Below are 14,850 nucleotides of genomic sequence, written 5' to 3' on the forward strand. Positions count from 1 at the left end.
TGTTGTAGTTTTCTACAGCTACCTTTTACCTTTAGTTCAGTAGAGATTGTCAATTCCAAGGCTGAAATCATCCAAATGATTCTAGTGCTTCCCGTATTACCACGTGACATCACAAGGTGGAACAGAGTGTTTTCCGAGAAAAACCCGAACCCTAACCCTGAACATGCAGGGTTTGTGTGTTTAATAAATGTGAATGAAAGAAAACACTACTCTAGGTGGTTTTATGATGAGGAAACAACATTATAACAGATCAAAGAATAGTGTAATATCTGCCCTTTAAAGGTGCGCTGTGTAACTTTTCTGGCAAAAGGTCTAGTACCTGCTCCATCTTGCATTAATACAGCAACAGGTAGTTTATTGCTCAAAGGAGTTGCTCCAGGAGTGGACCATGGCAGCCTGGACAATGTTTTTTGTATTGTTACTTATTTCTCTCTTCCAGTGACCACAACCAACAAATGAATGAGACAAAAGCTGTGTTGAATGTTTTATTAATAAATCTACTCTCATAAACCAGTATATTTGTCTATAATCAATAATTCACAGTCTATATACAAGTGTGCTAAAGGTTTGTTTTGTTTTTAGCAGGCTTGTTAGAAATAAGAAGATTACTGACTTGATTAAATCCTTAGGGAAGCACATTTCTTATCAAATATTAAACCTTCAGTGATAGCGCATTGCTTTGCTGAACGAAGATGCAAATTAATTACCCTGGATGCATATTTGATTTTCACTTTGGTTAAACATTTACACAGAAATGTGAGTAAAGAAGGCTGTGAAAGGGGCTTTACTCTTTTCCCACCATGAAAGGCAGAGCTAGTTAAGTTTAAATAGTAAGAACTTTTAGAGCTGCTTTTACTATATACTGTACTGTAAAACTTTACTATAAGAAAAATCTCCTATATTACACAACATTGACTGTCTACAAAGCTCAAAATGCTCAAGATTTTATAATTGTTTTGTCTTTACAGGGACGATGGTAAAGACAGTCTAAAGTTTTACACCAATCCCTCGTACTTTTTCGACCTGTGGAGAGAGAAGATGCTCCAGGACACAGAGGACAAGAGGAAAGAGCGACGAAAACAAAAGGTACACAGATCTCATTATGTATCACCTCTGAAAAGTTTGCCCCAACATGACTTGGCCAATATTCCAGTTTTCATGCTGTTGTAAGCTTAAATGACTCAAAAGCTTAAGGTTAAAAGTAAAATTTCACAAAGCATAAATTATAAACTGCTAAATTACTGAAAGATTCACTATGCAACTTTTCTAGTCGAGTGTCCACCACTTACATGTCACCATAGAGTTGTTATTGCTTTGCCTGGAGTGTTCCACAGTATGGCATTAAGCTCGTCGCTATGAAGCATTAGAACATTACAGGTGTTTTTATTGCTCAGAAAAACTTTGAAAAAACATGCTTGCTGTAAACATAGTCCCCTCTCCAAAGATCTGACCTTTAACTTGGCGGCGCCACCTACTTCGACTTGCCTGTAATGAAAAGATTTAATGCCATACTGGGCAACATCCCAGGCAAAGCAAAGGCATCTCCATGGAGACAGCAGCTGGGGAAAAGAAAAGTTACAAGGTGCACCTTTTAAAAATCATTCGTTCTAAACCATATCCACAAAAACATGAAGATAATGAACAGCATCATAATACATAAAGTTAGAATCAGTGCAGCTTATTGGCTATATGCTGTTTATATCACAAATCCATGTTCTCTAATTAGCCAATACTCATTCCTCCGCTCGACCCTCGTGCTTCTGTGATCATTACATCTAATTAATGGCAACATCTGCTCCCCTCTCGGCCCCTCTCCAGCCGCTCTGCTTGGGCACACACAAACACACAAATTAATCGAATCACCTCCTGCAAAGGGGTTTCCCGCCCTCTGATCCACGGGCTCTAATTGGGAGCAGGTTGTGGGCCAAGACACGCTGCCTTCTCACAGTCCATCACAGACAGGTCAAGGTTCTGCTCATGTGGAAGTGAATGTGTGTGGGCTTGCAGTAGTAGTAGTAGTAGTAGTAGAGGTAGTAGTATAAATAGTAGTATAAATAGTAGTAGTGCACGTAATTGTATTTTTTTATTTACAGTCCTTTCACATTTGTCTGATTTCAACTAATTCAAAGACAGATTTTTGTTGCGTCATTATCTGGATACTGGGGGAAAAAAACTACAAATATTTTGAAGTAACAGCCCTGCTCAAGTTAACTATATAGTTCTTCATTTTTATAGCATTTTCAGCAGAGATTGGAAAGAGATTTCACTGTTATTAAAGCCTCTGGCTGGGATTTGCTTGTATAAAACACTTCATTTCCCACAGTGCTTAGCTGGCAAACACAGACCCCACTGAACTGTTCTCAGGAAGGAGTACGGATTTGAGAAATACATGTCAGTGCATGCATTGTAAATATAGATCCTGTGAAATTGAATAAAGTATAAAAAATGCTAAATGGAAAAATCTCAAGTTTAGGGTAGTTGATGGTACAATCCATTTTTCATTTTCATTTCAAACATGATAAACTATAAGGAAGCTGCTCTAGGGCTGATTGATGAAAACTGTGGCTGTCAATCTACCCCAACAGCACTTCTGCCCACCTCAACATACCAGGCCTTTATTAAGTAAAGATTTCAGCTTAATATGAATTTATAGTAGAATATATTAGCATTTTACTATCATATAATTTCATATAATACATTTCTTGGGATTTACACTATCCAGTTCATTCTACACTGAAGCAATATTAGAGAAAAAGGACAAGTGGTATTGTAGTTTTTTCTGTAATTACAAACCATACATCCAAAGAGGGACATTTTCTATATCCATCTGTGCATTATCTCCATCTTCATTATGAAACGATAATTATGATTTTTCAAACCATCACAGTACTTTTGTTTTGAATGCCACTTGTAGCGGTGAATATATGAAGGAAAGATGTTATAATCTTGGCCTAAGAAAAGTGTGATGTTGCAGTTAATGTACAAAATGATTAATGAGCAGGCTCTCGAGATAAGGATCTTTTAACGTTTAAGACTGCAGCAGATTTATTCGAAGAAGAACTACATGTTCTTGAGGTTTCAATTTCTTTTCCCTTATACATCACATTATAAATCTAGTTGACACTGGGGATTGCTTCTATAAAAAGCAGTTGGTTGAAGCTCACGTCTGGACATTTTTGGAGGAAAGCAATAATATTTAGCCTGTAGCTCAAACTGGACTACCTCAGGTATTTCTGTAAACTCAAGTATTAAAATGCGCTACTACATTTTGGTCATAAGGGGAGTTTTCAGATCAGAAATTCTTGGACACAAACATAGTAATAATAAAATTGGCTCTGTGCACCAAGTTACATTTTCTACCGTGAAATGAAGTGTAGATATTGAGCCTCCTTATTTCTCCCACATATCTCATTAAATCCTGGACTCAAAAGGCTGTTTCGGTTGAGACCTATATTTTTTTCTGTGTTTCTACAAACACAATGATTAGTTTTTAGTGAGTACGCTTTTTTAAAAGAACACAGAATCAAAGTTGGTAACAGTTGATAACAGTATGACAGGTTCTCATGTTTGTCTAATTATTACGTTGTTTGGTGAAATAGAATCTGTCTGCAGATATTAATTATAGTTTCAAAACAGTCAGGTGGACATTTGTGAAGAAAAGTTGATGAAAAAGTTGAAAATGACAGGAAGTAGTGCTGAGTCTTTAAAAGAAATCCCTTTATCTATATCATAAATGCATAAAATCAAAATGCAGGGACAACTGCGCTCAAGGAACACATTTTTCTGACAGTTTAAGCATTCATCAAAGAAAATAAAGATGTAAAAACATGGAAGGAGAGAGAGCTTCAGGGGATTTTTTCTTAGTTTGAAGTCCAGAACAGGTGCTCCTCAAGGACAAGTAACATTATAAACTTGTCTAACTAGGCAGGAATTTTTTTGTTCAATCTTAAATACAGTTATGTTACGTAAAGCATACTAGAATAAGTAGTCAAACCTGTCATAAGCACTTTAAGAAAACTCTTGGCTGTGTTCTCACTTGTCTTGTTTAAAACTTGTGCACTGTACAGCACTTTATCTGAATGCTCTTACGGGTAGACCCATTTTGAGATTCAACAGTAAATGGTAATGCAAAGGAAACTTCCTAAGTCCTAATCTATTTAACTGTGGGCCTCCGCCTTAAGCCTATGTGATCAAGTGCAGTGGAAATAACAGAGGAGCTGTGCAGTTCTACAAGTCGGAAGCGTCTCATTCTCACTTGACTCCAAACTGAATTAGCAGCGCCTCCCCCGGGCTCCTCTCTCTGTCTGCTGTTTGATTACAGCACTCACAGTCTCCTAATGGAATACATTGACATTTATATCAGAGCTCACACTGGTTAAAAAGTGGAGAGCTATTCCATTCAGTGTTTGCTGAAGCGCCGTATTGCAGACACGGTTTGCAGACAAATGCACTTGATGATATTAGGGATAGGACACTAAACAATAATATCATTTATCGTGATGAAAAAGGTAGATAATAATCATCTTGGGACATGTTATACAATCATGATAATTGCCAACATAAGCCAGCTAGATAATCGTAATTTTATCACCAGCATGTACAGAAAAAAGCTACAAATCGATCATGGACTCTTCTAGATTGTAGTTGTTTTCACTTATAACAAAGTACAAAACTATAACAGTTGTTTATAATAATTTATGTCTATAATATTTTTAAACTGTCAGAAACTTTATTTATTATTATGATATTATCGTTAATCGCAATTAATTTGGCCATGAAAATCGTGACATAAAATTTCAATATCGTCCCATGCCTAGATGATATGTGTTATTACAAAAACAGTTTTGTATTTGCTATTGACCATACGTTTACTATATGTTTTATTATTACACTGCAAGAATATTAAGTGAGTTGTTATTTTTTCATCTAAATGGATTTGACAACTATATTAAGTAAATTATCTTTGTACTTTTAGTTACTCCTGATATTTCCCATTCTTCTTCAGTTGTATGATTCTGTTAAAATTATTATATAGCTTTGTTTTCACAGACAGAGAACCATATTTCTTTTGCAGCACTGGATACACAGCTGATATTGCCAGTGACATGAGCCGTTTCAGGGTCAAAACAGATTCAAGGTTATAGACTAAAAGGAATGACCATGACTTGTGAATGACAGATGGTGCACGACTTGGATGGACATTTATTTTTTTTTTTTAAATAGGCTCTTTTGTATATGCTCGACGTTTTAGTTAACTTTATCTTCTTTTGATATTATTGTTGTGTGCATCGTTTGGTTTATTCAGTCATGACTCAAGGAAAGACCATTTTAGAGCAAATTACGTAAACTCTTTGTTGAACTAGTTCACTTAAATTGTACTGAATCATTACTTCATTAGATTCACTGTTAGATCCCACCTGTCTTCACCAATTAAAATGAAAACAGCTGATTTCCTATAAGCAGTTAATCTCTGCCCTGACCGTCTGTATCTATAGTTTCTCTTATGGCTTTCTCTTTATTCTCCTCTCGCTCTTTGCTCTGTCTCCATACATTCTGTGTTCACTCTGTAGCCGGATCTGCCTTATCTCATGTGTCCAAATGGCTTTGTATTTGACCCCCGTCCTGTCCCCTTCCTCTGCCTCCCTGAGGTAAGACCGCATGTGCCATGTCCCAGCGGTCTGCAGCCCACTCACCCACACTAACCTAACACAACAGCCCCTGGACTTCCCCTTTAACTGTCCTCACTGCATCGTTATACTAAAGTAACACAAGAAAGTTTGCATTTCATATTAGCATGAGATTAGATCTATGAGCACAGTACTAACAGCACTTCTGTGGAAGATAAGGGAATGATGTACTATTTAAAGGTCTAGTGTGTTCATCCTTTTTTATATCTTAACACCAAAATAGAATTATTATTTAGTTTTTGCATCCACTGAACACATTTTTCATGAAGTGTTTTGAAAATGTTTTGTTTTGTTTTTTGGATTGATTATTTGAACACTCCATAATTATTATATATTATTACATATGTCCAACTGAAATCTGAACATATAAAAAATGAAAATGAATATCACATTGATCATACTTTCCAGTTGTTATCCTTTCTGGAGATGTCACAGATAATCATCTCTTGGTGACAATTTGGAACTTTGGTTACTACTAGAGATGTAACGATATCCAAATCTAATCCAGATCACAATATACATCTCACAGTATGATATTTATTGCAATATTTTGTGGAGGCTAACAAAATTGTGAATATGCTACTTTTTCCTCTTAAAATGCCTTGACAAGACTTAATTCAAAGTGTAACTGACGATAATGTCAATATATCTGTTTTTATAGTAATACGTGAAAAGGTTATTATTTTATTTGTTCAAGTATTGAGATGTGTCATAATATTGCTGTTATTGTTTTTTGTATTGAGTTGTGTGACCTTTGCCTTACCCCTGGAAGTAGAAAAGAAAAAAATAGTAGCGCAAAAAGAGAGAAGGGGACAAAGAGAGAAAACAGAGAGAGGTGTACAGAAAAAGGGACATCAAGATAAAATACGCTGTTTTACTACCTCTGGTAATGTAAAGGCGAACACGGTAAATATAGTTTCTATTGTGTTTTTATTTAAAGGTGTTTATGAAAGGTTAAGTTATTTTCTGTCTGTTTTTGTTTTAGTTTTCACGGTGTTTTGGTGTGTTAATGAAGAGTGCTGAAAATAAATACTGACACACAATCATCAGTACGAAGCGTGAAGTCCTTTCTCGCTAAGAAAACCAGGGTAGCTACACAAAGAACTAAGATTTTAAAGTGCTTGGAACTGCTGTTTATTCAAAACAGAGCAAAGGATCATGGTCGATGTTGTTCCCTGTGGTTTTTTTTTGTTGCACCATAACAATGAATTTAAGCAAAGAAACTTGTGATTTGATATATTGTGACAGCCCAAAATATTATTGAGAGAATTTTGATGATACGATATCACAATATTTTGGGTTATTGTTACACCCCTAGTAACTACTTTTACTTTTTAAATTTTACACTACCCCTCTGTGGCTGTATTTGTATCATTAACAATGACACATATGCATAGGTTGATGTCTTTTGTGGTTTATTCAACACATTTATTTAAATTATAATATGTTTTCTTAGTAAATAATACATTTTCTGCAACAATTGTGTATTCAGTCCAGATGTTAATGTCAGGAAAGGGGTCTTGTTTACATGTTCCTGTTAGCTCCACCATCTTTGGGCTTTATTTTTTACTCAATAATGCCTCAGTGCACTTCTGCTGAGTCTGTTACATCCAGCATGAAACCACAGAGCCCAATACAGTTACACACATCCCTCACATTGACACACTTTAAATGGCTTCTACAGGCCATAACTCTGGAGATGTGCACACAGTCTGATAGTTGGCTGTTGGGATGAGGGATGGAGATTTCCCCGCAGGCTCCACAGCTTCTGAAATTAGCTCCATTTATAAAAGTCCTGACAAACGTGTACAGATGCACCGTCTCTCACTCAGCTCCCGCCTTGCTCACTTTAAACTGGTTTGCAGTGAAAAATTTAGCTTATAATATGTGTGACAGATGGTGGAGTTTACACAGCATTTAGCTACTGCAACCTGGCTAATTATTTAGGTGTCTGTTGAAACTTGTTATGATGCATTTTCTTAAGTTAGAATGAGGATATATTAAAAAATACCACAGTTGCAATTTGTTTTAGATTAAAGGGCTCATATTATGCTATTTCAGATCACTGTTGAATGTCGATTCAGCGTCAAAAATGTACCTGGAGTTTTGTTATGTTTTCTTGTCTCAAACCGAAAACACTCAGTTCCACCTTATGATGTCATGTGGTAAAACTGGAAATGCTCCACTGTGTTTTAAAACTCAATACACCTTAATTAAAATCATTTGGATGATTTCAGTCCTAGAATCGCCATTCTCCACTGAAAACAGTAAAAGGTAGCTATTAACATGAAAACTACCATTTCATGACATCACAAGGTGGGAAGTAGCATTTTGAGCTTTAGAGATGTAGACAGACTAATGATAAAGTGATACTCAAACGTGTGAATGAAACAAAACACAAACCATTATAACATGACTTAAAGCTCACAAGAGTCAATTTTGCATAATATGAGACCTTTAAAAATATTCATATGTGGGAATGTAATCTGTTCAAACTAAATGGTGGGTTTTAAGTACAGTTGTAGCCCATTACCAAAACAAATACAAGTAGACCTATTATCCTGCCCTGAATTATTTGACCTTTTGTGCCAAAGCACCCATTTGCACACAGCGTTTTGGGATCTTCAGTGCGAACTAAACAATATTGACTTTGTGGGTTCAGATTTATAAACGCTGGAGCAGAGAGGAGGAGGCAGGCACGGGGGTGCTATATGCAGACCAATGCCTCATCACAGATAATGGGTCGTGATGAATCAGAACTTAATCAATAGACATTAGCATCCGAATTATTCCCTCGCTCCTCCTCTGAGGCCGGGTCGAGGACCAGCCAAACAGACTATGAGTAATCCAGAGAGAACAGTTGTTGTTGAATCAGCTGTCATTCAGCAAGAGTTTGTGCTCCAAAGTCTCAATTTAATTAATGGCTTCAAAACTGGATTATACTATGTTTTGTTTTATTTTAAATGTGCAATATATAACTGTTCTTTCATTTACTTATTACAGTAAATGTTAGATAGTGCACTTTTAACGTTGTCAGAAATGTGTCATTCATATAATTTGATGCTTTGTTAGAATGTGTGCGTTTGTATGTAATGTTGCTATTTGCCTTTTACTTTTGAGATGGCTCTGCATGTTTTTGTTTTGCCGTGTGTCACTGTGGGCTCCCCTCTCATTCCAGTAAGGTCTGTCTCTTTCTAAACTAGATTGTTAGTCCTCTGAATTGTGTATGCTAGGCCCTATACTATTATTGTGTCTCCCCTATGCTGAGAGCACATGGCCATTGTGTTTTTATATGCATTTCTTTTTTTCACTTTTCACCCCTCACCTATAGTGCACCCCTCACTGTCACCACCCACTCTGTGTTGTTGTGGCTGTTTGAGTTTTTCTTTTTCTTTTTTTCTTTTTTTTTTTTTTCAAACCCACCCCCCTCACCCCAGTGCTTCTCTTGTGTTTTTTGTTTTTTGTAGTTGCAGGACCCCCGCATGTATGATCAGGTCTATAGGTACTTAGACCTTCCAGGGCAGGTATGTGGAAAAAATACAGATAATATTTAAGACATTTTGTGTGATTTTTGCTTCTGCTGTGTCTGTCTTTTATTGTGTTGTCAAACGTTTGAGTCCTCTTTGACATATGACCTTTCTCTACACAGACTGAAAATATTAGACTTGATTTGGTCCTTCTTCTTTCATGTTTTCAGAATATTATCATGCTCTAAAATAATACATATTTTTTGTATTTGATATGCTGTCTTTTTGTGAGTTAAAAGGGTGTGTCACTTGAGATAGAATGAGAAGATCTTTTTGAATAACCCGTTTTTCACAGTTCTGAACTGTACTTATCAAAACAATATATTCTTTCCTCACTTTTTTTTTTCTTTTTTCTTGTCATTTTTGTATTGACTCAGAGACTTTTCCAAGCATTGTTCAATACACCCTTAGCACATTTTGATTTCAGATTAGGTAGCTATTACCATGATTTTTTTTACATATTACTTTGTAGAACTAACTAGTGTTAATAAATAATGTGTTGTCCAGTCATATCTAACCAAGTGTTTCTCTCTTCTTCCTTTGTCCTCATCCACCATCTTGTCCACTGTTTGTCCTGTTGGTGTTCGTCTTGTGTGTCCTTCATCGCTCCCTGTCCACAGCTGAAGGCCATAGACCGCCCTCACGAGACTGAGAAGGTGCCCCGAGCCCCTCACGACCGGAAAAAGGAGTGGCAGAAGCTGGCACTGGGCGCAGAGCTGGCCCAGGACGTCCCGGACGACAAGCACCGAGAGGCCAACGGGTCCGCAGGTTACCACGACAGCAGGTTAGTGAGATTTACATACAGAAGTATATAGCTCAAATACGCTTGACTTTCCGAGATAAGTAATAAACAAGCAAAGTGTTAGACAAATAATTTGTTAGAATGACAAATGCAATAATTATGCTTATGCTGATCCTAACAATATGCCTGAAATTTAAAGGTACATTGTGCAACTACTCTGGTAGAGAGTCCACCACATTCTTGTCTCCATGGAAATGTTATTTCTTTGCCTGGAATGTTACATGGCATGACATTAAACATCCATCAAGCATTTATTCATTACGGGTGTTACATGGATTTATTCTGTGAAGAAATTAAAGGTGACTCTCCACAGATCTGAATTGTAATGTAGTGTAGTGCTGTAACCTGCTTTTCTCTTGTGATACATAGGTTTAATCTATATTGATCTATTGTCTGGTCTAGACGAAGCAATATTTGCTGGAGACAAACAGGTGGCAGACCACAGAAATGCACCTTTAAGTGCAATGCGACCATAACCCTAACCATAACTTCAACCATGTTCTGTAAACTTGATCACAAATTTATCAAGTTAAAATGCCCTAATGTACGATGATTTTTTAGTACAGCATTAATTTTATTCACCTTCATGACACAAAAGTAGGTGTCATTACCAGTCACAGGTCAGATCTGTAGAGAATACCTGAAACAGAATTATGCAAGAGAGGTAGTGAGAATTTAGCCAAAACAATGTGCTTGGACACAGGCAGGCAGCAATCTCCCCATCAGTACAGTTACCTGAAGCTCAAAGTTCTGCCATATGTTTTCGTTCGCAGGGTGAAATCTGTCATTGCAAAGCTGAATTGGTCCCACTTCACCAACAATCGCGTCTTATAATTTACACTTCATTTGCAGTGAGAAAACGTGGCCTTGGCAGCGCTGATTAGAATCCCTCACAGTTATGATTACATTTATTGTGCTGCAAGTCTCCAGTGCCACTCAATGTACAGCCATTTTCACGTCAGTCGATGCTATTAATCAAAAATCTATTGCAGACTAATTAGTGCCATTCTAGGACATGACATCGTGATCTTATTCAGACCATGACGGCTCGATAGTATTCTCATATAGCATGTAAAAATATACATTGTAATGATTGAAGAGGACAGTGAGCAGTTTGCTGCTTGATTTGTAATTGGACTGCTACTAGAAATCAATTTATTCTGTCTAATTTTGTTTGCGGAAAATACACATATATAGTCTCATCTTTATAAATATATATTCAACTGTATTTGGTGTTAAAAAATAATAATCTACATAGTGGCCTATATTTTAAGTGTAATTTTATTCACTACATTTTAAACCATTAACATAGCATTATTTTTGCTCATAATAACTAATTGATATTCATAGGAGCACCTGCATGTGTGACAATAATGTCCCAAAATATATTACTTTTCAAGAAAATAATTATTTTACACTATAAGTAATGCTCTACCAGTTAATGTGTTTATCCCACCTTATCTCCTACCATGTGGTTTATTGTGTGTGTGGGTCAGTTTGTTTGGGAAAATGCAATACAGTTCTGAATAAAAAGCAACTGAATAGAATAGCCTTTTTTACTGATACATATTTCACAGCAAATCTGCATACAAGGTGTTAAAACATGTGCATCATTGTGCCTGATTCCAGGGGCCAGGTCTACACGGAGCACATGGATGGGACATTCTCACTGGCGGCGTTACCCTACACCCAGATGAACGAGCTGCTCAACAGGGGAGACCGAATGTACTCATCACGACCCCATGATGCTCCGCCCCCTCCACCCCCCATGCACCCGATGGGAGACATCAAGGCCCCCTCTGTTCTCAGGTGAGATGACAATGCCTATCTTTTGGTTAGTTTTATTGGTCCAGTGATAAACTAAGATATTTTAAGTCATTCTGATTGAAGCAATACAGACATCATTTAGGCATGAGGAGGAGAAATATTTAATTGAGTTCTCCAAAAGTCATCCCTGCTCTGCTTTTTCCAGACCTCCATCACAGCTTTGTCTGCCTCTGCTCTTTGAAGTCCCTCTGACATTTGGCGTGGGATTCAATACACTTTTCTTTGAAGCTATGGCTGCTGTAACAGGCTGGTGTTGGTGGATGCAGTGTATATTAAGGGCTCTGATACAATCCAATTTACACTTTACTCCATCCATGTCAGAGGACTTCTGTGCAATGTGCTGTGCTATTGAAGAACTGGTGCAGTGGTCTATTGTTTTACAAGTGAAGTTAAAAAAAGTTGACTGTATAGACACACAAACACTGATTAAAGCTTTTTGTGCAGGAGGTGCAGTGATGTTATTTTAAGATCTTTACCCCACTGTCTTTATGCACGTAGGCATTTTCATCCACACATGATTGTTAATTCGTACCTTTTGTCTCTTCATCTAGCTCTGGTTCAGGTTTCTCGGATAGCAGGCCTCAGTCTCCAGCTCGGACAGGAGGTCTCAACAACACTCCTCCTCCTCCTCCCCCCCTGCCCCCTCCTCCCCCTCCACTGCCCTCTGCTGGTCTGCGGGGCACTCCTCCCCCAATCCCTCCTCTGCCAGTGCAGCAGCCCCCGGCCATCCCACCTCCACCTGCACCTCTGCAGATCGCTCCAGGGGTGCTGCATCCTGCTCCTCCACCAATCGCCCCACCTCTCCACTCATCCCCCGCTCGTCTACATCAGGGCATGGACAAGTCAGCCATGGGACCTTTGGGTTCTTCAGATGGTACTGTTCTACCCCCACCCCCTCCTCCGCCTCCTTTGCCACAGCCTGGAGCCCGCAACTCGTCTCCTTGTCCCCCTCCAGGAGCCATGGCATCTCCACAAGTCCACGCAGCTACCCACGATGGGGTTCCCAAGAGGCATTACCCTGCAAACCTACCCCCTATCAGTGATGCACGCAGTGTGCTGCTAGAAGCCATCAGAAAAGGTGCTTTAGTCTTACACGAACCTTCATATTTTTTACCTTATTTATTATTGTGATTACTATTATTCTGTTTGATTGGTCTTAACTGCCAACATTGATTGGTCTTAACTACAACATTGTCCATTACAATGTTGGCTCTTGTGCTCCTGTAGGTATCCAGCTTCGGAAAGTGGAGGAACAACGAGAGCAGGAGGCTAAGCACGAGCGTGTTGGAAATGATGTGGCCACTATTCTGTCCCGACGCATCGCCGTGGAGTACTCCGACTCTGAGGACGAGTCTGAGTTTGATGAGGGAGACTGGATGGAGTGATCGGGGCAGCAGTAGTGGACAGTAATTGCCCTGAGTGCCCTTGACATGACCCCTCAGTATGTCGCATCCATTACAGACAGAAGGACACTCTGTTGACGGCCTCTCCTCTGTGGAGCGTGTATTGTCATCTGTCTTGATGTGATTTGTGTTGAGGAGACTCCCTGTGCTCTTGCTCTCCTTGGTGTCCAAAAGATTTCTGCACTACCACACAACTTTTATCTTGGGTTTCTTGTGATGAAATCCTACTAACTCTTAATATACATGAAGATTTAGGTTTGAAGGCCCATTTGTTTTGGTTTCATGTCTGTGTGTCTATATTTAAAAAAAGACTTGCGAAAGGAAAATTGAAGGCATGTTGCAGCTTTCCTTTCACAGCACATTGCCCTCTTGTGGCAGGTGGTGGCGTTACGAGTGCCGTTTAAGTTTTTTACCTTTTTATTAAGTTACAGACTATGGTTGAAATGGGCCAGTAATTTACACAAACTCCATGAACGCTGATTGAAGATCAGCTAAGAGTATTTCTAGTTGAGTTGTCATGCTTGTTATCAGGATTGACTTTGTCACCAAGAAACAAGCAAATACAGGAATGTGTCAATGTGTTGGTACGTTATTGTTGTATGGATGGGAATGAAGGAGTATTTCATGGTTGCTGTGGCCATATACATGTGGATATCCCCTTGCCTGGGTCAGTTTGTCTGGGAAAATACAATATGATTCTGAATAAGTTGAGTGTAAAATGTAATTGAATAGAATAGCCATTTCCATTGAAAACATTTTCACAGCAAATGTGCATACCAGGTGTTAAATCAGTACATGTCCTATCTTTGGCTTGTCATGTACACTGAGAGAAGCTGTGATAATTTTGGCAACAACACTGGTTATGAAAAACAAATGACAAATTGTTACTCTGCTGTACATGTAATTAATGACATTGAATTGTTGAATTTGAAAATGTATGTACCAAGTTGCACATCTATTTTTCATTAGTAGGATCTTTGTTCAGTCAATGTTTTGCCCCTGTCCTAAGAAATTTGAGCAATTTGTGTCTCATCCAAAATCAAAATAAGACAAATATTTTTCCACAATATAAGTGTGTTCAAGTGTTTCATAATGAATTTTAATTACATTTTACATCATTTAACAACTTATTCAGATTAAAACATGTAACATGCAGAGAGATTGTTTTTTTGTCAGTGTGGGATGGTGTTTTCTGGTATGCTCATCTTGTCATTAAACTAATCCTGAGCCATGTTTTTCTACTCTACTAAGCTCTTATCCTTCGATGCCATTATTACAGAGGGAAGAGATAAGATGCTGTAGATTCACATGCGATTTCTTGCCTACTTCAATGTCTGACACTTAACAGATAATTTATCCATAACTAATCTGACCAATGCCGCTCAGTATCCAAAGGCAGCTCCTCCCCCAGATCCCGTTTACCGCTAACACCAAACTTCTGGTTTAAAATAAACAGTTTTTCAGCGTGAAACTGCCTTGAGGCTGTGACAAGAAAATGATGCATAAATAGGCCTTGTTTTTGGCTCATTTCAAAAGAAAATGTTGGCCATATCTTGTTCGTTCTTTCTTCTTCTTGCCTTATTGTTCGTATTGTTGAGTTGATG

The 14,850-nt window shown here is 38.1% G+C and overlaps 1 protein-coding gene across 2 annotated transcripts in view; it reads left to right on the forward strand.

The window, feature by feature from the left end:
- Nucleotides 1-14,477, forward strand: part of wasf1 (WASP family member 1) — a 53,439-nt gene extending 38,962 nt beyond the window's left edge. For both annotated transcript variants that reach the window (XM_020917628.2, XM_055149465.1), the window contains exons 5-10: nt 969-1,086; nt 9,155-9,211; nt 9,835-9,998; nt 11,646-11,825; nt 12,395-12,921; nt 13,071-14,477. In XM_020917628.2, coding sequence (XP_020773287.1) covers nt 969-1,086; nt 9,155-9,211; nt 9,835-9,998; nt 11,646-11,825; nt 12,395-12,921; nt 13,071-13,228 — 1,204 coding nt within the window. In that variant the 3' untranslated portion in view covers nt 13,229-14,477. The remainder of the gene's footprint in view (nt 1-968; nt 1,087-9,154; nt 9,212-9,834; nt 9,999-11,645; nt 11,826-12,394; nt 12,922-13,070) is intronic.
- The last annotated feature ends 373 nt before the right edge of the window (nt 14,478-14,850 follow it).

The sequence above is a fragment of the Boleophthalmus pectinirostris genome, unplaced genomic scaffold, assembly GCF_026225935.1.
Source record: "Boleophthalmus pectinirostris isolate CB_2022bp ecotype Guang Dong unplaced genomic scaffold, ASM2622593v1 HiC_scaffold_13, whole genome shotgun sequence".
NCBI lineage: Eukaryota > Metazoa > Chordata > Actinopteri > Gobiiformes > Gobiidae > Boleophthalmus > Boleophthalmus pectinirostris.